This window comes from Lathyrus oleraceus, chromosome 6 (assembly GCF_024323335.1).
Source record: "Lathyrus oleraceus cultivar Zhongwan6 chromosome 6, CAAS_Psat_ZW6_1.0, whole genome shotgun sequence".
NCBI lineage: Eukaryota > Viridiplantae > Streptophyta > Magnoliopsida > Fabales > Fabaceae > Lathyrus > Lathyrus oleraceus.
The window spans coordinates 331,372,729-331,399,957 of NC_066584.1; the positions used below are offsets into that span (position 1 = coordinate 331,372,729).

General features: G+C 33.7%; 1 protein-coding gene across 3 annotated transcripts; it reads right to left on the reverse strand.

The window, feature by feature from the left end:
* Nucleotides 1-2,134: 2,134 nt before the first annotated feature.
* LOC127092506 (uncharacterized) lies at nucleotides 2,135-6,099 on the reverse strand. 3 transcript variants are annotated; one of them, XM_051031398.1, is made up of 9 exons: nucleotides 5,539-6,099; nucleotides 4,535-5,065; nucleotides 4,350-4,415; nucleotides 4,001-4,167; nucleotides 3,677-3,845; nucleotides 3,500-3,593; nucleotides 3,013-3,416; nucleotides 2,800-2,904; nucleotides 2,135-2,714 (listed from the first exon to the last, which is right to left on the reverse strand). In XM_051031398.1, the coding sequence occupies exons 1-9, from the start codon at nucleotides 5,572-5,574 to the stop codon at nucleotides 2,433-2,435; spliced, it is 1,854 nt and encodes a 617-aa protein (XP_050887355.1). In that variant the 5' UTR covers nucleotides 5,575-6,099; the 3' UTR covers nucleotides 2,135-2,432. The 3 variants fall into 3 exon arrangements, with proteins under 3 accessions (XP_050887355.1, XP_050887353.1, XP_050887354.1); XM_051031396.1 differs by having other exon boundaries at nucleotides 5,526-6,098; XM_051031397.1 differs by having other exon boundaries at nucleotides 3,686-3,845; nucleotides 5,526-6,094.
* Between the last annotated feature and the right edge of the window lie 21,130 nt (nucleotides 6,100-27,229).

Here is a 27,229-nt window from a genome sequence, read left to right on the forward strand (position 1 = left end):
TTTTCAACTGTGGAAAAAACTTCACTAATCATGGGTATGAATCCCAACACCAATAGTTTTATTTTTAAATTTATTTTATGCCATCTTTCCCCGCAATTAGGAATTTCAATAGTGGTGAAAAGTGACGTTTTTCTACTTTTTTTAAAAAATAAAATAATTACATTTCCACACGGTTGGGAATTCCAACCGTGATGAAAAATCACCATATTTTATTTTTCTAAGATATATAACGCTCTAGATTCATTCTTTTTTCCCCTCGACAAACTTATATGAACTACATCATCTGCCTCCAAAATTCATCTTCCATTTACGAAACTCTATTTCTCCACTAAACCAAATTAAAAAACATCATTTATTCCATAAACGAAACTCAAAAACATAATTTCTTCCATTAACGAGTTTTGAAACTGCATCATCCCTTCTCCAACTCAAACGAGACAAGGAAAGAATAAATTCAACTTATAAATGATAGTTGTTGTTGTTGTGTCAGGTAAAATATTTTATTTGTTGTTGTTGTTGTTGATATTTAATGTTTTACGATTCTATTGATTTATTTGTTGTTGTTGTTGAGATTTAATTTTTAATAATTCTGTTGATTTTGATTTGTTGTTTTTATAATTGTTGAGACTTAATGTTTAACGATTCTATCAATTTTGTTTTATTGTTGTTGTTTTTGTTATTGTTGTTGAGATTTAATGTTTAACGACTCTATTGATTTTGTTTTGTTGTTGTTGTTGTTGTTATTCATGTTATTGTTGTTGTGATTTAAAAATTTAACAATTCTATTGAATTTGTGTTGTTGTTGTGTTAGAAATATTTAATATTCTATGTAGTGATTGAAGTTCTCAATATTGTCAGCCAAAACATGTGACAAAGATGAAAAATTGGATTGACTAACTTTTCACTACAGTTGGAACTTTCAACTGTGGTGAAATGTTAATTCACTTTTTTTTAAGGTTGGAACTCCCAAATATGGGAAAAGGTTGGGTTGACTGACTTGTCACCACGATTGGAATTTTTAACCGTTAGAAAAAGTGGACTGACTAATATTTCCCCACAGTTTGAAGTTTCAACTGTGGTGAAATGTAGCGTGCTATACATTTTTTCACCCTGGTCCTTGACCCTTTGCTTTGAAGAGAAAAGTAGCACACTCTTTATGATACTCTTCATTATCACGGACATCCAATCATATTGAACATCTTTTCTTAACCAAAATGATAGATGTTTTTTTTTTAGAAGTGAACCTCGTTAAATTATCATTGAGGATATAGGAAAAAGTGCACCAACCCTCTTTAAGATATGGTTCCTCTTTATGCTATATTTATTAGAGTTAAGAAGAATGTTATATTTAAGGTAAATAATGATCTTAGAAATTGAAATAAGGTTCGTATGAAATTAAAGTATATAGAGAACATCATTCAAATAAAAGTCATTAATGAATATAAATGTGCCCGGAAATTCGATACTAATAGTGGCTCCATTAGAAACATGATAGGTATAGTTCTAATCTTATATTAGATGGGTAAATAAGTGTCTATAATGACATGCATGGTTACTACAATCCATCAAAGTCACCCTTCGTTCCAAAGACAAATTAAAGTTTTTAGACAAAACTCTAACTCGTCCCAAAAGTTCTTGAGATTTTTGCAATACTATGTAATGGTTTCGACTACAAACTCTATTAAATAAAAAATAGTTGAAAATGTTTTTTAGACAGATACAACACAATATATGAAATTTGTCAAAAAGATTAAAATTAGATTATAATACCATGTTAACACTTAAATAACACGATAAAAACATAAGAAATAAGAAATAAAAGGTGAATGAAACATTTGTGTAAAAAATGGCTAGTTAATGCACACTATGGTGGTGAGCTTATTATATAGGCTAATTTATACCTAAGAGAATAAAACTCTAACAAATTCTCTAACAAACATATTATAACTGTAACTAACTTATTATACATAAATGATGAAATAAACTTTAGCCATTAAAGTTTAATAATTCTTTAGAATAGAAAATAACTCACATTACTTGTATTCAACTATCTTTAGTTTGAATTTGGTAACCATCATTTTTTACTAAAAACCTACTCACTTAAATACTATGTAAGATTAGAGTTAGATCATAATTGCTAATCATCAATTATATAATGATGTTAAGGAACATTGAGTTGTTGCCGTAGATACATTAAGGTTGTTCCTTTGAGAACCTGTCTTGTTGTGAAATTCTCTAAGCTCTTTGACCATTAGCAAGAATTGGTCTTGTTGATACATACATTGTAGATAAGATTTATTCCCAAAGAGAGAAAAACCAAATAGTACTACATAATTTATGGTTGATCCTACAAATACATAACCATTGAAATACATAGCAAGTACATAAACTTTATTAACCTCCTCAATAATATTTCACTTTAGTATCAAACATCAAACATGGTTTCCACTACCAGGCCCTCCTAGTGTTAAAGCCAATCCTTGTAAGTCATTCCTGATTTTATGTTCTTCAGGTAAGGATACAGGAGCAGCGCCATTCGAGATTGGAGACACTCGAGCATAGAGTGGTTGCCTTAAGCTGGAGCATGGCTCCAGACGTGAACAATTTGTTCCTTTCCGAGTATCCCTCGAATTATCAATATGATTCGAGTTCGGTTGAGTGGAGGATGGAAATAAACTTGGTGTAGAATAATTTGGTTCGGTTATGCCTGCTCCCTGATAGATTATTATTCATTAGTTACAAAATTTGTACCAAGTAAAAATGTGACATTTTATTTGGAAGCGAAGTTCAAAAGCTTACTGGTGCGAATAAAACTCCTCGGAAAAGTCTTCCGTTTACAACTGCGGTCATTAGAAACCCCGAGTCAAAGGCTCCATCAACTTTTCCGCGAACTTCAGCCCCAATCTAGGATTCAAAATCAAGAGTGAAAGAATAAGAAACTTATACGAACAAAAAGAAAATCGCGGTTGAGTAAATTTTTAGGATTTGAGGATTTGAAAAAAAAGGGTTCACCAGGTGCTGAGTGAGTCCTCGTCCAGCTGGCCTCGGCTCAACAGCTTGGTATTGTCGAGTTCCTTTTTTGTTCTCGTCAACATGAAGATATTGCTCTTGCTTTGGTTGATGATCCATTGCACGAAGATCTTGTTGACTTATTTGTGTGCAATTCTTCAGAAATCTCTTGTTACTCGAGAGATTGATAGGCTCGCAAGCGGTTGAAATTTTATTGACGAGTTTGACTCGATGATAACACTGAGAATCCATGACGGAAGCATTTGGTTTTTGACCTGGTGTCTGTTCTTGATCAGATTGAGACGGAGATGAATGCTGAGACAATGAAAGAGAATGTTCTTCTTGTTCTGAATCAACATCCCACACCTTCGTAGCAGCAATTCTTCTCCTCTTCTGCTGCGAAGTTCCTGCATAACATTACAGTTTTATTTTAACTCGAATCCTCAAATCATCTTTTACACGCAAAAAGTCTTTTAAAACTTCAACTCACCTGAATCAAACTGATAAGGTTGCGCTTTTTCCGATGCAACTCCATAACCCCATTTTCGCAAGACTTCTATATTATTCCCAATGCGCGGAATTTTCTGTTCCAAAACACATTGTTAGTTCTTCCAGAAAAACAACTATAATGTGCACAACGAGTACTAATTGTTATGTATAGTAGTACTTTTTTTACCGAGTTGGTTTCTGCTTCACCCGCAAGGATGGTCTTATTTTCTTGATTCCAATAATTTCCAAAAACTTTGCACCTAGATACTCTATTATGTTCATTTGGATGTTCTGCTTCAAGCTGCAACACTAACAATTCATTCAAAGGACGTTCATCTTCTCCACACCTGCTAAAACACAAACGCGACCTTTCAGAATGAAACATTGGAAAATAGAAACTAACATAACTACTAATTTACTACACTTAAATTAAGGCTAATTTGAATGCGCTTTGTTACGATGATTAAGGAACAACATAAGGCCAATTGGACGGGAAACCTACCCGCCATATATGGCAATATCGTTGTCTGCAACAACGGCTGTATGAGAAAATCTCCCTTGTGGCTGTTGACCATTTATATCAAGTTGAGTCCATAAACAAGTGTGTATGTCAAACACCCAAATGTCGTTGCAATATCGTTTATCTCCAACCCCTCCAATGATGTATACCTGAAACAATCATCACGAGTTTAGAAACATATCATAGAAAACGGCTGTCATCCTCTCATGCCCTTGCAGTTCGTCCAACCAGAGGTCAACCGAGGAATTAATCCAAATAACAAACCTCTGGTTGGATGAACTATGTAACAAATATCACACTTATAAATGACTTTTAATCTATAAGGACTCGCCTTAGTTCCGATATTCACTGCTGCATGACCTGCCCTGACTCCCGGAGAAGAACCTTGATTTTTCATCTGTCATTGAAAAAATCAAACAAACTCATTATCCTTATTACATTGAAAAAGCGACTTTTGGTCACTAAGTTCCATTTCATATGAACAACTTATGAGATTCATAGAGAAAACCATCATACCCTAATCCAAGTCATTGTTTCCATATCAAGCAAACTAACATCACCATGATACATATCACCACTATCTCCACCATAAACAATAAGCTTATTCCCAACAGCAACAGTGCAATGACTATCTCTAGGAACAGGTAAATCACCATTCACCTCAGCAAACTCACTCCATCTCATAGTTCTAAGGTCTAAAATATGCAAATCATTTAAATAATTTGCATCACCTTCTCCACTACCACCAAAAATCACTAGCCTCTCACCACCAACAAGAGTCGCCGTGTGACTTTCCCTCGGCGAAGGTGGCGTCCCTTCGCATTTAGGCCGAATCCATTCTTTGGTATAAAGATCAAGTATATGAGTTTCATTCACTTTCTTAAACCCATTTGTACCACCAAAAACTATCATTCTGTGCCCTACAAGAACTGCACTATGACTATCTCTAGGACCTGGTTTTTCACCGGTTGTAACAACTTTGTTCCATTCCATTTTGTCTAGGTCCAAACATAGAACATCACTAAAATGCAATCCACCACAACAACCCTGAAAATAAATCAAATAAAATTACTTGATCATTAAAAAAAAGTGAGAATATTTTTCTATAATAAGAAAGAAAAAATATGATTGAAAAAAAAAACGTATTGTCGCACTAATTAGAGAAAGAAGTTGATTTGTCTAGAAGTAATATGTGTGCTGAGAGAAATTAGGAAAAAACTAAAATTCATATAAGAAAGTGTTTTGGTTATTAACCAAAGATAGTAGAGAGAACTTGAAGAAAAAGAAAAAAAAAACTAGTACTGTATACTAAGAGTTTATGAAATAATTAAACACATAAAGAGAATGAAAAATCCAGAATGACAGAACTTCAAAGAAGTAAAACTTATAAGAGGTTCAGAAAACACCATAAAACACAGTGTAAAATGAAAAAATAATGATAATAATAATAATAATAATAATAATAATAATAATAATAATAGTTATATTATATATACATAGTACATACCCCAAAAACATACATGAGCCTTCCAGAGAAACAAGCAGAATGACCCCATCTTTGAGAAGGATTAAAACCTAAAAGCTTAGGATATAACCACATTGGTTTCTTGTTTGGAGTTTCAGGAAAGAGTGATGAATCCATATTGATGAGTTTTTTTTTGTTCTCTCTCTTGGAGTTTGAGGTAGTAAGAGAGATGAGTTGAATGTTGAATACTAGTTTCAAGAGTGCTTGACAACGATGAAATACTAAAGAGAGAGAGAGAGAGTCAAAAGAAAAAGAAGAGAAATGAAGATTAACAAGGCAAGTGTAGTGATGTATGTATACTATCAACTATCAATGTCAATAGACATGAAAAGATGGGTGCTTTCAAGTCTAAATCACTGCCAACCAACAGCAACTGATGGTTGTTGTCAAAACAACATTATTATTATTATTGTAGTCATCGAAATAATAATATTTAAGAAATAAATAAATAATGTAATTTCTAGTAGTGAGTTAGTATAGTAGTAAGAATAATGTAAAGATTTGTGAGATGTTTGGTTGGATAAGTTAGAAGAACATTAAGTAGTGATGTAAATTCATGAAGGGAAAGAGAGAGAGAGTTATGTGTAGGTTTTGATAGTAATAGTAGTAGTAGTAGTTTAATGTAATGAAATGAAGAAGGTGGTGTGTGTGGGGCAGTAGGTTGTTGGAAATGATGAGGAAGATGTTTTGGGTTTGAGGTCCATTGACGCATGATAATGTGTGTATGTAGCTAGGTTTAGACAAGAAAAGTGCTCTTCATTCTGTTCCCGAAAAATAGTCATACATTTGTTTTCTCTAATTACTCGTTTTTAACACAACATAAAATACTAACACAACCTTTATTACAAGTTTTTTTTCTTCTTTCATTTCAGTTAATTTTTTTGTATATTTTGTTTAGGAATAATTTAGAAACATTCGAGGAAGTTTTCTTAGCTTATAAGATTGCAAACTGAAATTATATTTGTTATTAAATATATTAATAGGAAAAATTAAAGAAATCTTTCTTTTAAAATTGATTCAATATTGGTCATTTATGTATTTTTTTAATTTAAATATTTTTTTTTATTTTTTAAATAAATAGAAAAATATTTTATATATTAAAAATTCTTTTAAAATTAAGGTATTTCACATTTTCAGAAAAAGAAATGCATATGTAAATAAATTAACCAACGTATTTTTTTTTATTATGATATTTGATGGAATTTACTTTTTATTTAAACTTTTGAAAGTTTTTAAAATGATATGTTAGACCTGTTAAATTATCGTTTTTGCTAATTTCTTTATAAATTAAAATTTGCATTTCCTTATCTTTTTACAATTGGTGAATTTGTAACAAACGACCGTCAATTTAGAATAAATTTGTAGTGTTTATTTCTGATCAACTTATTTAAGAAGTGACTCAATATAAAGTTACCTTGTTTAATAATTATAATAAATGTTAGTAGAAAAAAATTTAAATTAATTGAATAACCAATATATCTAAATTATATATATATATATATATATATATATATATATATATATATATATATATATATATATATATATATATTCATTAATAAATTTAATTTTTTTTATTATATTAAAGATAAGAGGGAATATATTTTATCAATTAAATCCTTGAATTATTTTTTATTTTTTCATTGAGTAGACAATTTTATAATTTGTATAACATTTTGACAATTGTTTTCATGTAACAAAGTAACTGTAAGATAAAATATGAAATAACTGAAATTATTAAAAAAACGTGTAATTAAGCCATCTATAAGTAGTTTTAACTAATTTTAATTAAATGATAACAATAATAAATAATAAATAACTTATATTTGACCCTTTCCATTTATATTTTTTATTTGCACTTAATGATTAAATTCTTTAAATCATGTTGATGAAAAGGATCTTTAAACACTTCGCCGTTAAAGTCACTAACAACCATAAATGTGGAGTTTTCATGTTAGAATAACATGTATTTAAAATTGAGACTTTTTTAGACTTTTATAGTAAAGTTCTAGGGTTTTTCAAGAACATTGAACTTTTTGTTTGTTGTCTTAAATGAGATATGCACTATTATAAATAATTCATTTCACATGGGATATAACAACGGTAACGGTTACACATGCGAGCTAACGAAGGACGACATGAAAATCTATCATTTTATTTCTCAATTTTTAAATAATCGAGAGGAAAATGACACTAGTCATAAGTTCGATCCTTAACAACTGCATTTTTTGGATTTAAAAAACTGCACTATTTTTTACCTCGATTTTTAACAATAACCGAGGGTAATGTTCTGTTTACAAAATTTTATTTTTAACATTTTTATTTTTGTTTTAATCTGCAAAGCATCAAATTTATTTGTTGACAAATTATAAATCTTTTTCATCGTCATCGTCATCATCATCAACACCAATAACAACAAAAAAAAATAAAATCAATAAAATCCTTAAACATTAAATCTCAATAACTAAAGCAATAATAACAACAAAATTCATGAAATCTTTAAACATTAAATCTCAAAAACAACAACAACAACAATAACAAATAAACAAAATCAATAGAATCGTTAAATACTAAATTTCAACAACAACAATATTAAACATTTTACTTCATACAACTACAACAAACATTAATAAGTTACTTCCATATTTTCCTAACTAATATTAAATATTTTTAACAAGAATTACTAGAGAAAAAATTACATTAAGAAACTAACCATGAAATATTTTCCTGTTCTTGATTTCATTATCATTGTTTTCAATATGTTAAGTTTAAATTTCAGGACTTTACATCCAAGATGGATAGTTGTGGCATTCACGTTTTGCCTTGCTAATGAGAGTTTCACGTGGATCACTAATGTTTAATGTGAATTGATGATTTGTTAATGTATTGACCATTGTTACTATAAATGGATGATAAAGATTTGCTACTTAATTTTCTCCTCAAATTGGTCATAAATAAAAATAAACTAAAAATAAATAAAATATAGTTGTTGCGATTTGAAGATGTGTTCTCTAAATACTTTACCCCTCGATTTTCAATAAAATCGAGGTAATAAGTCATAAAAAAAATAAAAAAAATGATAAAATATAGTTGTTGGGATTCAAAGACGTGTCATCTAAATACTTTATCTCCCGGTTTTCAACAAAACCAAGATAATATGTCATAAAAAAATTTAAAAAATTTAAAAAATTAAAAAAATTAAAAAATTAAAAAATGCTAAAATATAGTTTCTGGGATTCGAATGCGTGTCCTCTAAATACTTTACCCCTCGGTTTAGCCGAAGGAATATATGGTATTTTTAAAAAAAATGTGACGCGTTTATGGTTTACACCTTAATTTTTTGTTGGTTGAGGTGAAAGTTTCGTCATAAAATGTATTATTTTTAATAGTGATTTATGAGGATCCTACATGTCCTTCTCCTCTCATGGTTGACAATGGTCGCTCAACCTTGATCAGATGTTTAAATATAACAAGTTTGTTTCGTAGGTCACCCACCATACTAGGACATGAGTGACTGACTAGTTATATACATCTTAAGTGATGGTCCAAAACTGCCAATCTCTTGGGCCATCTATCTCCTAAGTCGTCCATCATATTAGGACCTAAGTAACTCGGTTCCCCGCAAATAAAATATAGATTTTATAAAAGATATTTCTTAAATTTTATTTTAATGATTTAAGAAAATAAAACATCAAATGAAGATAATGTGATCTTCTATTTTAAAAACCAACTCTGTTATTGTGTTTATTGTATATGTAATAACTTAACCATTTCATGTAAATGATGTTAGGCCATTATGAGGCACGAAGATCATCACATTGGATTTTGAACAATAACTTTTAAATGTTTTAAGAACCACATCTTAATCTAAAACTTAATCAATTGGCTTTATGAGCCCTCTCGCTTATAAAGTGTTCAACATCTATTTTTTCATCTATGTGAAACTCATACTCTCACTTAATATACCAATAATATCACCCCTCAAATGTGAGACTATCCATTATTATGGGTATACTCCCCTCAAATGGAAGCTTTTTCATCCATATATACATACACCACAATTTCTTGCACTTAATGGAATACGCCTCCTGAACTTCTTGGTCGGAAAAACTTTCGATGCAAAGATCATTGAATGAATTAGGATCTGATACCACTATTGGGTCATGAAGGATTCTATAACTCATCATATTGGATTTTGAACAATCACTTTTAAATTAGTTCAACACCACATCTTAACCTAGAACATTAAAGCATTTGGTTATGAGTTATCTCACTTAAAAAGTGTTTAACATCTACTTTTCAATTTAGTGTGAGACTAATACTCAAACTTGATATACCAACAAATTATTATCATTTTGTAAATTAGACTCTAAAAAAATATCTAAATTTTCTTTCTTCTACTGATTTTCCTCTCTCATCTTTATCTAAGTAACTTGATGTGTTCATGTGAGTTGATATTGCTTTGGCGTTTTCCACTCCAAATATTTTTAAGAGTTCACTACAAATATATTTTTAAAGTATTTGTAGTAAAAAAAGTACCAAAGTCACCCATCATTGACATTTCAAGCTCATTTTGCATCATTTTTCTTTATTTCTTAAAACAATGTCATTTTCATCAAGTTTGTTATGAAATACACATTTGGTTCCGATAACTAGATTAGTCCTAGGTTTGGAAAAAGTTCTCTAACATTGTTTCTCTCAAATTGATTTAAATCTTCTTGCGTAGCAAGATACCAATTTAATAAATAAGAGATTCATTAATGTCATTTGACTTAATTTGAGAAATAAAAGACTTGGTTTATGGAGTGCTAGTAGTTAGCCCTTTTGAGATATCTACTATTGCATTTTTGAATTTTTGAATTAGATGGTCTTTTGCAGTTTTTCACTCTTTGAATAGATCTTGATGAGTTTATTTATTTGTATATTTGTCTTTATTTGTATCTTTGTCTTTTTTTTGTCTTTACTTGTCTTCTAAGAGATTTTTCTCTAAAATACCTACATGATCAAAGACTTCTACCTCTACTACATTTTAGGATTAGTTTCATCAAAGGTAGTGTGTGTAGATTATTTTGTAGTCATGGTTGATTTTTATAAATATGAAATAACTTTACTAGAAATGTAATAGCCGAGTAAAATCTCCATTGACTTTAGCATTAAATTTCCAAAGGTTATCATTCTCGTTATTTAGAATGAAACATTTGCAACTGAAAACATGGAGGTGAGAAATATTTGGTTCCATTCATTTATATATTTCGTAGGACATAATTTTTAGAATTGGACTTATCAAGACTCTATTCATCACATAGCTAACAATACTCACTACATCAACTCAAAAATATTTATGAAGGTTAGTGATGTTGAGCATTATCCTTGCTAGATATTCTAGAGACCTATTTTTCCTTTCAACTACCCCTTTTTTGGTGGAGTTCATGGACAAAAAAGGTTGTCATTATCAATACAAAATAAATTCCAATTCCACATTTTGAAGTTCACCTCTGTGACTGCTTCAAATAGATAAAATATTTAAACCTTTTTTTTTGTTTGGAATAACCTTAGATAGTTTTCAAAAGGCAATAAAAGTGTACTTTATAAGAAATGAAAAGCATCCAAGTATAACGGGAATAGTCGTCCATTATTACAAGTGCATAGTAATTACCACCAAAACATATGATTTTAGACGGGTCAAAAAGATTCATATGTAAAAGTTGCAAAGACTTATTTGTAGAAATAAGTTTTTTGGATTTTAAAGAGACCTTTACTTGTTTACCCTTCTAACAATATCACACAACCAATCATTTTCGAAACATGTAATGTATAAATATTACAGGTGAGTGTGTGTTCTCCCTTTAAGGACAACGAGACTCAAAGGTCCTAGTAGGTATATTACAGTTTTGGAGGTGAGGGTTATCTCACCATGGCGAGTAGCCCTATACGGTGGTTTTTGAGGTTGTTTGAAGGACCAACTCATGTGATGTGAGAGGCCCTGTTAGAGGCTAGCGGTGCTGGGTGCAGGTGGGAAGTTTAATTAATGGTGTTAGGACTACTCGTAGTGAAGTGATCTCTGAGTAGTAATGGATATTTATGAATTGATCCCTTCTTTCCTTGTGGGATAATGTATTTATAGGGATACCCATGACCTAAAGATTTTGCCTCCTAAACATTGTCTTAACCGCCCCCTACTTATTTTTCGCCTATGTTCTTGATGTCAGCGAGGACTCTCTCTCACACATGATCCTCACGTATGCGAGGCCCCCAGGAAAATCCCTTAGATTTCATCTAAACGACCCCTCTGCTGAGCAAGGATGTTCTAGTCTAGGATTTCCCAAATATAACATTACACAGCCCCTTAAGCACGACGGATTCTTGTTAAAGGGAAAAGTGCTTAAAATTACTCTTCTTTCTAGAATACGCCTCTCACCCTACCGATGATTCCCTTGGATGAGAACAATGTTGTTAGGAAGCGACGCTCCCCTCATAGGCGAGTGAAATAATAGGTGAGCCCCTCAACCAAGGATGTGTGAGGTAGCAGGTGGGATCTTTGGTTATGATTCCCACCCTATACGTCAATCAATCATGTTACATATATGTGTTTCTTCATTTAATGTAATCAATGATGACATGCTCTTCAAAATTGCAAACATTAACGACATGTGTACGTAACGTGCAGAGTTTATAAAACCCCGAGGTAACTCAGAGGGTTGCCCTATAAGAAGGATTTTTTTTCTTCGCATTCTGTTTTATTCTCTGCAATCTTACTTAGGCTACATCTTCTCATTAGCGCATCAGAACTTTCTACTATTTGTTAGGTACGAATTTCTTCACCTTTCCCAATTTCAAGTATTAGATTTTTAGGAGATCTATTTGGAAGAGTGCCTTTGTATTAGGATTAGGTTAGATAACTCATTTCCGGTGGTTGCGATGATGGTGGTGACTTCTTTTTATTTTCTCAAGAACAAAATGTCTTCCTCCTTCATTGCTCCCAAGGCACAAGCGACTTTGCCTCTATTTATACTTCCGTGGAATAGATTAATATCTTTCAGAAAAGAGTGGAGGATTCCTCCTTGGGGAATGAGGATTGAATCATCTTAGAGATTTGTCTACCATCTGAGAGGGTGACTTCACACGCCTTTTGATCCCTCCTTTTTGTATTTATACTTTTACCTTCCCTTTATTAGGAATATGAGAGTCATTTTTCCTCTTTCAATTTTTCCAAGGAAATCCTCAGGGTCCTTAATGTTGCTCATTCTCATCTGTTTTCGAACATTTTGGGCTATATTAAGGCCTTCAAGATAGTTTGCGAGAAGTTGGATATCAACTCGACTACGGAGGTATTTTTCTCCTTCTTTGTTACCAAATCGGCGAAAGATAGATGAATGACCCTGAGAAATCAACAAATGAGGGGTATATTTACCCTTCACTCTAATAACTATGAATATTGGAAAGACACGTTTGTTCGGGTGAGGGGTCAAGATGATTCTCTTAGGATGTTGGATATTGACGACACTCCCCTCTTTCCGTTATCATGGACGGAGGACCCGACGATAGGTATAGACTATGACTAGGAATTCATGTCCTTGGAGGAGAAAAGGACTATTCATTTTCTATGGAAGTTCGAGGTTATGGATTCCTGGGAAGTAATTAATCTATGGCGAGAGGGTGGTAGGCACCTTGCTGTCTATATAGGTAGGCATATTTTTCTTTTCTCTTATGGGACCTTATACCCTTTTCAAACCCATGATTTAGTTGTGCAGACCAATTGGCAAATTCTTCCTTCTAAGAGTTCAAGGAGAGATGGTAAAAAATCAAGTTCACCAGTTCATGCGTCAATAGTCCAAAAATCCACCCGGAGGGTTTGGCCGTGCGTGGGCAGAAAAGAATGAAAAATAAACGTTGACCTCAGAGTTACTAGATGCAAAAGCCCGATAATTGAGGGAGGGATCCCATTCAGTTGTTGTCCAGACGATAGAGCCTACTGGAGGTGAGAACATGGCACATTGGTGGATCAATGTCAATCCCGACCTCCTTCGTTTCAAAGGCTCGCATATCCCTTTTTACAAGGAGTTCCCTTACGATTACCAAGCCCTTTTTTTCCAATCCTCATGGATATCATGAACATGAAAGATAACCTTTTATTAAGGGCGTTGATGCTTCATGATGAAGAACATGTAAGGTATGTCAAGGATTCTTATGACCTCGAGGCGAGGCTCCAAGAGCATACAAAGGCTTACAATGAGAGATAACGATTGTTGAAGTCCCTCCAACAAGATGAGGAGAAATGGAGAAACAAATGAGAGGATGCCCAAGCTAAGGCCATAAAGATCTTTGCTGAAAAACTCTTTGCAGGACTCTTTGGATGCAGTTCACCTCCACCATAAAGGTTTAGAGAAAGAAGTATCAGACTTGAACGACGAAGTGATATCGGCCGTCGACATCTACTTTAAGTGGAATAAGGAGCAAGTCCTCTTCTTGTACCTTACTCTAGATCTGAGCCCTCTAGATCCTTTCAAGATTTTAAGGAAATGGTGGATGATGAGGCAACAACTTCTCTCGTGCTTGAGCCTTCCCTATCCAAGAGGAAGTTGTGACCCAGGATGGTGGCAAACCCGAGAGTCCCTAGTCGGAGCATGCTAGTAAGGAGGAACCCCAAGGAGAATGATGTTCATCCTTTGTGGCTTTTTGTCTTTTGTTGTATTTCTTTTGGCCCCTTCGAGGGCTTTTGTGATTGTTCAAAATAACGGCGTCCCTCTGGGGTGTACTTTTAATCATTTTTACTATTTTTATGCTCTATTGTTGTTGTCCCTCTGAGGGTTTTTTCCTGGGGGGGGGGGGGGGGGGGGGGGGGGTCTCCTTTCGTCGGCTCCCATGAGTGCTAGGGGTCCCAACTTTGGGAAACTAATGTAACAATTGCCTCTATGGATGGTAAGGATTCCATCTTGGGAGATCGAATTTAATAATTGCCTATATGGGCAGCAAAGATCCCAACTTGGGGGATCCAGCATAATAATTTTCTTTATGGGTGGCAAAGATCTCAACTTGGGGGATCTAGTGTAATAATTGCCTTTATGGGCGGAAAGGATCCCCACTTGGGGGATCCAGCATAATAATTGCCTCTATGGGCGACAATGTTCCCAACTTGTGGGATCCAACATAATAATTATCTCTATGTGAGACAAGGATCCTCACTTGGGGGATCCATCATAATAATTGCCTCTATGGGCTGCATGGATCCCAACTTGGTCGATCCAGCATAATAATTGCCTCTATGGGAGGCAAGGATCCCAACTTGGGGGATCCAGCATAATAATTATTTGTCTCTTATGGACCTGAATTTCCTGCATATGTATAACAAATGAAAATATATTAATAAGGATGAGATGCCTCATTAAGACCCTCGATCCCGTGAAGGCATGAAGGGTAAAGAGAGAATCCCAACCAATAGCTTGTCCTTACAACCGACAGAGTTCCAATACTCGCCCAAAAAATGTCAATTGGGTAAATAAGTAACAAAAGATAAAACAATTACATAAATGAATAATAGAAACAAAATAAATGGCTCAAGAGAAGAAAATGACGTTTCCCCTTGTCTTTAGGCCCCTTTGTCCTGTGCGGTCAGATGAGAAGGTTTCGTGTTCCCACCCGCCTCTCTGGGCGGTGTGATTTCATAGATGGCCTTTTTTACCTTTATGCCTTGAATGTGCACCCTCTTTAACCCGAGGCTCTATGCGTAGCATTTCTTGGTGATTTCTGGTATCCTCGGACAAATCTCACTCGCCCATTGGGAAAATGTATTTCATCCATAAATACAAGATAGATAAATCAGATCCCAATTGGTTAAAGGTTGGTAGCCCAATAATCATATTATACGAGGAATGGGGCGTCATTTACTAAGTACTTAATCTTTATTTCCTTGACATGGTCATGTTCTCCGAAAGTAATCCTCAAGGGGAGGTAGCTTTTCACTTGCATCTGTTCTCATGAGAATCCAACCAATGTTCCCTTGAAGGGATTTAGGTCCTCGGGGTCGAGGCACTAGAACCCTTTTGATCTCCCATTCTCCGTATTTGACGATGATGAACATATGGCCGTAATTATGGGGATGTACGCCAAACACATCTTCCCGTGAAAAGACAATAACGATTTCTTGTGTTTTTGTATCTTTGACCTAGGGGAGGTCTGTAACACCCTAAACCCCAAATAATAGATTTTAAATAAAAATAACAGAAAAAAGATGTTACTCCATCATAAATACTTCATAGATTATAAAACAACATATGTTGCACAACGGAAATTTACATAGAAATACCATAAAACATGTATGAATAAAACTGAATCAATACATCATAATCAAAATCTCATAATAGTTTATTACAAAAAAATCAAAGTAATGCAACAAACGCCCTTATCCCTAGTGTTACATATCAGAGCATTCTTATTCGAAAACTAGAATATACGGAAGATAAAAGTCTACTGAGAGGCAATAGCCATCTCACTACAACAACGAACTGCAGTCCTACTAATCACCTGTGCAAAACACACCACAAAACCAATAAACAAGAAAGGGGTGAGAATATACTTACATATAGTAACAATGTGATTTCAGCAACAGAATGACATTAAAGAAACATAACAATCACACATAAATGATATATATATATATATATATATATATATATATATATATATATATATATATATATATATATATATATATATATATATATATATATATATATATATATATATATATATTACAATCACAAACACACATCACAACAAAATGCAATGCTATGATCCACCAACTCCATCACCTATATGCATGTGGTACCAAAAATATATTATGGAATCAGAGGAATGTTACTGATTTTATTCCACTAGTCCCTGGTCCTTCCCACCTAGACCAACGATCCCCACCAATGGATTTGAGATTCGCCCCTGTTCTTTTCCACCAAGACCAACGATCCCCACCAAGGGATCCGAGGCTACCAAAATGGACCAAAGTCCCACCTAAACTCTAAAATACATGAATGCATGGTAATATGAATCACGAATATGCATTTCATGGAAAAACATTATAACTTACCAAAATTATGTATAATAATACTTATAAACACGAAAATTATCCCAAAGGATATCACTAAAATAGATTCCATTCACGAACCACAAATTATCTAATAAGAATCACCCAAATTCAAATAACCTAAAATTTTGTTTATTAAACAATATATTCACTTTTCTTACACCCAAAATTATTTAGTTAATTATATTTCTAAAAGTGAGTTAAATATACTAATATTTTTATAATATTTTATAAAAGGTATATTTAATTACTTTAGGACTATTTTATCACAATCTCAACTAAGAACAAATATTTTGTTAGTTTTAACTTTATTTATAAAAACATATTATTATTCACCAGAAATATTAAACAAAAATTGAAATTTATTATAATCAAGAGGTTAATCCTTATGACATTACCAAATATCTTTAAATACAAAAAACAAATAAAACATAAATTGTTTAAATTTCAGAAAATAGTAAAATGCTATTTTCGAAACTTAAATGACTTAAAAATCAAATAGTCACTGTTTACAGTGGTTTGATTTCTGGGACGATTCCCTTTCCGAAAATATAAATATGAGGTATTCTGACATCGAACTCCAAACTTGCGCAAAAGTCTACTGAACCGCTCTGAAGCGTGACTTCTCCTTCGACACATGCAACCAACCCTCCTACCTCAGATTTTCCAAGTTTCTGCCTCCCAATGTCGAATTCTTACATCATACCGTTCTCAATGACAAATTCCCAAAAGTTATGATTTTCCCCAATAGATTAATTTTAGAGTTTTTAGATTTTCCCCAATAGGGTTACGGTTAACATAACCATAAAATAAAGGACAAAGAGTGACCAAATGATATTATCTCTATAAACACTTCTGAGATATTATCATATAGAATTAACCAAAAGAGTTTATCACCAACATGCAATTTCATATCATAATGTGGTTTAACATCAAAATTTAATTTTATTAACAAATCACCAAAAACCATTTTATCGATACAAAAATCATATCGATAATCATATGATCACCAAATGTGACCAAATGGGATTATCCCATTTAGGCACAGATCGTAACAACGATCGACTCCTCAAAACCAAAATTTTAATATAAAACATATTCTGTAAAACCAAAAATCAAAGGGGTTGAGCCAAACCCCGTACGGTCAGACCAAATGAGTATAATAAAATACTTGTATTTTGATTTGATACGCTTCACAAAGATGAAAAATAACAATAACATGGCGCTGATGAGAGGGTAAGGGAACCCTCATCATTATGCTGCCTAAAACCCACCATATAGTAAGCAATCTCCCCCCTTACCTTATCGATTGAGGTTTCAAGGTCTTGATGTTCCCCCTCTCCAAATCGCCGCCTCATGATCGTTGTAGCGGGAAATTCATGATCATCAAGCTATTGACAAGCTAGAGATCAATTAACAAGATTCGCCACCGCGCTTTTATTGTTTCCAATGGAAAAGGGAAAAAGTACGAACAAAACACAATTAGTAAGAAGTTTTCAAATAAAAACTAATAAAAGTAAGAGATCACAGGTAAGGGGGTTGGTTACACAAAGGGAAGGTGTTAGCACCCAAAGTGTCCTAGGTACTCCTAGGGAGCCCTTTTTGTATGCATATGTATTTTGTACAAAGTGATGTTTATAGAAAAATAGAATGGGGGGATGAGAAAAGAGTTCACTAATTATATTTTTGTGTTTGACAAGACCTTCGGTCTTGTGCCTACGTACCAACATAAAAATGAGGGATCAAAACCTCGTAGTTCGTGCTAGAAATTTCAAAGTGAGTATGTTGGTTTTAACAAAATTTAAGTTTAAAAGGCACAAAGGCCTAAAATGGTTTGAATGAGTTAGCTCTTTTTGGCTTTTTGAAAGTCTAAGTCAAGTATAGTTAAGTTCATTTACAAGTGTGATTTAAGAAAATAAGTTTGAAAAGGCAATGGCATAAGGCCAAAGTTTCTACCTTTTTGAAAATGGTCAAAGTTTAGAACAAAAGTAGTTCACACAAAGAAGGTTTTGAAAATGTAGGGAGAGATTTTTAAATTAAAGAAATGGGGAGAATATTAAGAGACTACCCTATGCACAAAATTTAAAAGTTTAAAGTTGAAAAGATCTGACCAAATGGGAGCAATCCAATAGACAAGTATGTCAATAGAAACCCAGGATTCCCTTGGACTTGTTAGATTCAAGCAACACACAAATGCACAATTATATCAATCTTGAAGAGCAAAGGCATCAAATAAAGATGGCGTCATCCAAGCTTATTCACTTTAATGATCTTCTTCAGAATAGCCCATGTAGCAGATAAATTCCACAAGTCACATGTTCAACATAATAGCTTAATAATGATCAATGTTGCAGATGAATCCGGAGAGATCTAGAATGATGTATCAAATGAATTCAAACTTGTAAGTTCTTGGTTATTCAACAAATTGGCATTGGCCAAGTCCAATAGCAAAGGAATGTTGCCTAAGTTCTAAGTCCAATTGGGCAAGATCAAACCAACAGTCCACTCAAAAGTCTTTTAGGGTTTTTGTTATTATTATGTACATTAATGGTCAAAGACCAATCAAACAAATAAAGCAACAAAGTATATCACACAATATAGTCCAAGTGGACAAAGTGAAAATTACATTAACATAAATAATTAGAATGATATGTATAATGACAAATGATAATAGAATACTAAAAGTAAATTGCATTAAAAGTAAAAGCTTGAAAGTAAAAGTTAATGGTTAGTAAGTTAATAGTTAGTTTTGTTTTGCTTTTTTATTTCAAGACATTCTTTGGAGAACACTCAACCCAATTGCCACAAGCATGGATCCTTGAACCAAAACATCTTCCAAAGGAAGGAAAGAAGGCCAAGTTTCCATACAATACCATGGAAGAGGGGAGACTTACAATCTCACTAACTAGAATGCTTATGCCTTTTATGTCATAAATTTAGCGCTATGTTAAGCAATCGTAATTGGACTTATGTAGAAGTCACAACTATTTTAGGTCGGGCAATGAACTTTTGGTGTTAATGCATGTTGGAGACATAGTATTAAGAACTATGCTCATTAAACATACCACACACACAAAAATATATGCAAAGAGTGTGACCTAATCTCATCCATACTCATGTTAATCTTTCAATCAACTAGCATTAGGACTTTGAGATGTCACTGGCCAATTGGAAATGAATGGATGAAGAAGGGGAATTAGATGAAGAGGGAAAGGGATGAATGAGATCACAAATTGGCCAAAGGAGAACTTTTACCAAATTAATATTATTCATTCATTTTGGGAGATGTAATGTACATTCCATCAATCCCCTAAATCCAATAATATTAACTTGACAAAGTCAAATCAACCTTGACCAAGACCCAACAACAAATGAGAAACTCAATTAAGTCAATACAAATGGTCAACATAATTAAAATGGCATTTATTCAATTAAAATATTAAAATAATGCATTAAATTCAAATATGTTTTGTCCAAATCCTAAAATCACATCAAAACACCAAATAAATGGCCATGTGATTTATCATAGGTCAAACAAGGTCAAAGTACCTTGGATAAAAAATTTCATAACTTTTGGACACTTAAAAATATTTTTAAACAATTAATAACAAATGAAAAATCAATTAATTCATGAAAAATATTAATAATGATCCAAAAAATAATTTTAATTCAGAATATGAAAGAGAAAAATATTTTTGAATTTTTTTGCTGAAAGTCCCATATTTTTTGGATCAATATTAAATTTATTATGAATTATTGAAGAAAATGGAATTAAATGGAAATTCAGAAAATGCTAAAATACGTGGACTATCAGATCTCCCTCATTAATTGAGGTGGCAGATCTGATGATCCACAACACGCGTTCCCCTAACACCTTAGTCAAGTGCGCTGTAACATGAGTAATCAAAAGGAACGACTGAGATTAGAACATGAGAATTAGATCACACGGTCCAGACCAAAGACACCTCATCATCGGAGCCAGAGCTCCGGTTGTCTTCTCCGGCGAGCTTCGCCGGACTGGTCAACATGAATGATCACTAAAATTTCAAACAGGGACATGATTTTAAAGAGAAAACATCACTGAGCACGAATATCGCCTCCATTTCTTCCAATTCCAACTATATTGAGAGATATGTGGAATTGAAAAATGAGGTTCATGGTCTGAGTTGCTTCGATTTGGCCTCAAAGCAACTCAAACACCTTGCCTACATTGGTAGGACTTCAGACAACACAAGAATCAGTGGAATTGAGCAAGAATCAAGGAGAATCAAAGAGATCAAATTTTCTGCAAATTCCCTTCAATGGAGATCTGAGCTTGCTAGATCTTGATCTAAATCGTGCTTTGCTTCACTTCAATTGCTTGCAGAAGAGGAATGGAAAGGCTTAGAAGCAATGGATTTCTGGAGAATTGAATTCCAAAACAGTGGATTTTCAAGCTCAAATTCAAATGAATTTATTAGGGTTATCCTCTTAATGTGAAGGGTTTTTAATGGAGATTCAAAGCTGGCGCAGTGTGTGTGTTAATTCTGAGCATAAGGGCTTCAATTTATAGAGAAATTGGATGATATTTGCACACTCACTTTCACTTTCCAAAATTGGAAAATGATGAAAGCATGGTGCATGGGCGCACATAGGCCCATGGAATGATTGTTTAAAAGTCCAAAATGAAGTTCAGATGCTTTGGAGATGGATTGGATTGCAAGGCAATTGAGCATTGTCATTTGAAGTTTGATCCATGCCACATGATACCAGCATGTTTAAGCCATGCACAACCTATGCATTTCTCATCCAAAATACATGAATTTGAGCTCGTTGGAAAGATGAGATCAAGAGGAACAAGTTTGATGTATAACACTTTTTCATTTGGAGCTTGGAACTTAGAGATATTTGAGGTGGAAGTTTGGAAATATTTGACATATCAAAATGTTTCTAAGTGTCAAGCCATATGTCTCAATATTCCACCTTGCTTAACTTTTTATAGGAGCTTCAAATGAGAAAAGTGTCTTCATCAAAGTTGTATCTCTCTCAAATACCTTAAAAAGGGTCACAAATTTCATGTCATTTGGATTTTAAATGATAGAGTTATGCATTTTTGAAGTTTGGCAAAATCACTTGATCAATGGTATAGGTCAAAAGTGACCTATAATGTAGCCTCATATCACATGTACAAATAAGTTGAATTAGCTCTCACTCCAAACATTAAAGTTGAAGTAGGCACATTGAATTATTGTGCAACTTGGAAATCTTTCATATCACAAAAATTGAGCAAGTTATAGCCTTGGGAAGTTGACTTTCAAATTAGGGTTTAGACAAAATGACCTATAATGTTTCAACATAAAAAATGATTTTCCAAGCAAAACTAGCTCTAGGTCTTAACATGAAAGTTGTTTATAATGTAATTTAGAGTAAGTTTAATCTTGGAATAATTTTCATATGGTGAAAATTGTAGGAGATAGGGTCTAGGGAGACCCAAATTTTGCTCAGATGAATCCATCTGGCCAACCACCATCAACCAACTTGCTAACATCCAATTCTCTTGACTTTATTGGCTCATGGTAGATCATATATGCATAATATAATGAAATTTGAAGTATCCCTTGATAAATTTGATCAATTTTTGAGATAGCTTGTAGAAGAAGTTACTAAAGATACCTAGTCAAACTAGGGTTTCCAAGGCAAATCACCCTCAAACTCTTGAAGAAAACTTTATCAATATAACATGTGGAAGCAATTGGGACTCATATATGATTTTCATAACCATTCTTGAATCAATTCTTGGTTGTGCTCTTTGTTCATGAGGGTCTTAAACCCTAGATGTGATCATGAATCAATGAGATCATGCCCTACCTACAAAAGAGTTAGATAGATACAAAGACATATTTTTTTGTATTTTGGTTAATGAAATGATAGTATACAAGTAGATATAATCACAAAATGCTTGGTGATCTCTCCCAAAACAAACCCAATGAAGAGGGATAAGGAGGATGCCAAGGTATGATCCCAATACTTATGCTTATGATGAAATTGCATGAGGGATCTTAGGGTCAAAATTGAGGTCTTACAATCGCACTCAAAATGTCCTCCCCAGACTCAGATACGCTGTTTAGCGATATGCATCAAACCTTAAATTTTCCCTAACTGTCACACTCTACTTCCGATATATATTATGTTTAACCCAATTAAAAATTAATTCCCAAATATTTAATCTCAAACAAAATATTTATTTAATTGACAAATAAATAAAATAAATCTTAAATTAAATAATTATTCAATTAAGCGTCACATATTTAATATTTAAACAAAATATTTATTTGATTTTAAAAGGAAAATATATTTTTAATATAATGTGTCACCCTATATTTAAATAATTAAATAATTATTACTATAAACCTCAAATAATTATCATCATTATTTTAAATAATTAAATAAAATATACCGCTCTTAACCAAATATTTTAATAATTATTAAATTATTAAAATACACTCGAATACTCTAAAACCTCATAAAACAGCCAAAAATGCACCAACATCACATAAATAAATCATCAAATAATTCATAAAATGCTATAATTAAATAAAAATAATTAAATAAATTAGGGGCGTTACAACTCTCCCCCACTTAAAAAAGATTTTCTCCCTCGAAAATTACATGGTGAAAACAACTTTGGGTAGGATTCCTTCATCCTTCTCTCCAGCTCCCAAGTCATTCTACCTCCAGAAGGTCCTCCCCAAATGGCCTTCACTAGAGTTATCTTTTTGCCTCTTAGCTGTTTAACCTCTCGATCCGTGATCTAAATAGGAGCTGCTTCAACAATCATGTTATCACGAACATGCACATCGTTCATCTGGATTACGTGTGAAGGATCATGAACATACTTACGAAGTTGCGCGCATGGAAAACATCACACAGGTTCGAAAGAAACGGGGGTAAGGCCACACGATAAGAAACTGCTCTAATCCTCTAAGTAATCTGATACGGTCCACTAAAGCAAGGAGTGAGCTTCTTAGACTTCAGGGCTCTTCCAACACCAGTCACTGGAGTGACTCTTAGAAAAACATGATCACCATCCTGAAATTCAAGATCCTTCCTCTGAGTAATCTGATACGGTCCACTAAAGTGAGGAGTGAGCTTCTTAGACTTCATGGCTCTTCCAACACCAGTCACTAGAGTGACTCTCAGAAAAACATGATTGCCATCCTGAAATTCAAGATCCTTTCTCTTTTTATTATGGTAACTCTTATGCTTACTCTAACTTAGTTTGACTTTCTTAGTCGTATGTTGCATAATTTCTGGTCCAAGTACAGTGCTCTCTCCAGAGTCATACCAACATAGAGGAGTCATATATCTCTTGTCATACAACACCTCAAATGGTGCCATCTCAATACTAGAATGGTAGTTGTTATTGTACGTGAACTCTATCAGAGACAAGTAACTATCCAAGTTACGCCATGCTCTAGAATACAAGCCCTCAACAACTACTCTAAAGACTGGATAGTCCTCTCTATCTGTCCATCAGTCTGTGGGTGATACGCTAAACTCAATCTCAACTTAGTACACAAAGCATCTTGTAAGCTTCCCCAAAAATATGGATGTAAACCTCAGATCTCTGTCAGAGACGATACTCGATGGAATATTATGAAGCTTCACAATCACCTCAATGTAAATCTCTGTCCATAAATATGTTATCCCACTTCCATTCTGGAATATTCAACGGTTGCATCAGTCTAGATGGTCTCTGATGCCCGACTTTAGATTTCTGACAAATTAAGCAAGAATAACTAAATTGTGCAATGTCCCTCTTCATTCCTGACCACCAGAAGATTTTCTTCGAATCCTAATACATCTCAGTGGCTCCTGGATGAATACTCAAATTGCTTCAATGACTCTCCTTTAAGATCATCCTCTTAAACTCTGGCACATCAGATACACAAACTCTGCCTCAAAACTTCAGAATTTCATTCTCATCAATTTGGAAATCCTTATCGTTGCCTTGACCAACTAATGTTTGTCGATCAACCAAAGCCAAATCCAATCTCCATTTCTCTTTGATCTCTTCAAGAAAACCAATGGTTATCTTCAACCTGCCCAATTTCACACTATTCGAAGTCACTTCACATACTAAGCTCAAATCTCTAAATTGTTCAATCACTTCTAGCTCTCTGACCATCATCGTTGATATGTGCAAAGATTTCCTGCTCAAAGCATTTTCTCCCATATTGGCTTTACCAGGATGGTAATTCAAACCAAAGTCGTAGTCCTTCCAAAAATTCTAACCATCTCCTTTGTCTCACGTTAAGCTCATTTTGATCAACGAGATACTTCAAACTCTTGTGATCACTGAAAACTTCAAATCTGGAACCATATAAGTAGTGCCTCCAAATCTTCAGAACAAAAAGAACGCAACTAACTCCAAATCATGTTTAGGATAATTCCTCTCGTGAATCTTCATTTTTCGAGAAGCATAAGCCACCACCTGCCCATTCTGCATAAGCACTCCACCTAAACCCATCTTAGATGCATCACAATAAAAAATAAACAATTATGTAGGATTAGGTAGAATCAACATTGGTGCAGTTGTCAACTTCTTCTTTAAAGCTTGAAAATTTTCTTCACATGGTAGATCCCATACAAAAGGTTGACCCTTCTGTTGGTGTAAGCCCTAGAGGCCAATACTTTTGGTACTTGTATCGAATTGTTTATTAATAATAAAAAGTCTTTTTCTTTATTATGTTTGTTTAATAAAGTCCCTGGAATAGATAGTCCGTTTAATGTATCAAGTGTGACTTAATCATGAGATCACATTAAACATAAGGACACTATTCTTAAAGTATCCGTAGTCGAGCTTTATTGTGAAGTGGGATAACATTAAAGCATGAAGACTATTATGTTTATAGACTGATGATCACATCTCATGGATCATGGATAAGGAGTTATCAAGTCTCAAACATAGGAATGAATATTAAGAGTAATATTTATACTGGATTGACCCGCTATGAGAATACTATATAGAATGTTATGCAAAGTGTCATAAGTTATTCTCATGGTGATAATGGTGTATACCACCCTTCGACTTGAAACCACTATGGACCCTAGATGTAGAGTCGAGTGCCTTATTGCTGATCAAACGTTGTCCGTAACTGGATGACCATAAAGACAGTTGATGGGTACTCCACGAAGCATGCTAAGGGACATGAGTGACCTAGATGGAATTTGCCCATCCTGCGTAACAGGATAAATGTCTATGGGCCCAATATTGAACTGGACAAGGATGACACGATCTATGCCTTGTGTTCAATATAGACATAAGGGCAAAAGGGTAATTATACACATAATTATTATCACAGAAGGATTTGTCATATCACATGACATTTTCGTGTCTTGGGTAGCAGTGATGTGTTGCTAGATACCGCTCACTGTTTATTATGTTAAATACGTGATTTAATATAATTGCCAATGCCGCGAAAACCTATAAGGTCACACACAAAGGACGGATTGATGAGAGATAGAGTAATTAAGGAATACTGTAATGTACGGTGCCCTTAAGTGAATTATAGAACATCGTAAGATACGGTGTACTTAAGTAGAATATGAAATATGGTAAGGTACCACGCGCTTAAGTGATTTTGGCATATTATAAGATATGGGCCATATACACTTGAGTGGGCTTTTTAGCTTGCAGCCCACACAAGTGGTTCTATAAATAGAACCCTTATGTAGAAGCATTGTCACACTTGCAATTTTGTTTCTCTCTCTCTCTCTCTCTCTCTCTCTCTCTCTCTCTCTCTCCCTCAAAGCCTTCATTCGTAGCAGCTAGTACTGAGATTGAAGGAATCCGTTCGTGTGGACTGAGTAGAGGCGTTGTCATCGTTCAAGTTCGTGATCGCCACAAGAGGTAACGATTCTATCACTGATCATGCCCATTCGTAAGGATCATTAAAGCAGAAATTTTAAATTCCACTGCGTTTTGGATCGCCATTCTCCTTCAGTGGTATCAGAGCCACTTACGAAACCATGCATCTGATAGCTGTTTATTTTCTGTATTTTCTGTATTAATACGATTAAAAGACAGAATGAGTCAAAGAATAAACGAGTAATTAAATTGAGATCGATCAAGTTATATATATGATATAAGTAATCCTGATGCAAAATACGATATATATGATATACTGTTTCTGTTTCATTCATTCAAACACTTAATGGTTGTTTTCCTTTGAGCGATCAATGGTCGTTTTCTTCTTGATCCGACATTAGTATGGTGAAGCAATGACATGTTGATCAATCATACTGAATCAACAATCGAGATGTGTTTGACGGTCTGAAATTGGTGCATTAGGTTTAATGACGGCACAAAGGCTGTGTTGTCAAAAAGTTATGCGATTAGGGTTGTGACTGCGCAAGAGTTGTGCTTTAAAGTATCAAGTATTGATGCGAAAAACAACGTCGATTTTAAATGAATTGTTCATTAAAAGTTTCGGCCAGGGACGCTGCCCCTTCAACCGTTCGCTGACCGGGCAGTGGACCCCGGGCTAACTCTGCGTAGTGTGATCGGTCGTTGAAATTTAATTTGGTTTTAATTAATTAAAAGAATTAAAATTAATAAAAATAATAA

Bases quoted from the DNA above. Each gene is read 5' to 3' on its own strand.
- LOC127092506 (XM_051031396.1), bottom strand. From the start codon at position 5,660: ATGGATTCATCACTCTTTCCTGAAACTCCAAACAAGAAACCAATGTGG. The intron at 5,066-5,525 runs GTATGTACTATG...ATTTATTTTCAG, and splicing joins GGCTCATGTATGTTTTTGGG to GGTTGTTGTGGTGGATTGCA. The intron at 3,417-3,499 runs GTGAGTTGAAGT...AATGTTATGCAG, and splicing joins ACCTTATCAGTTTGATTCAG to GAACTTCGCAGCAGAAGAGG.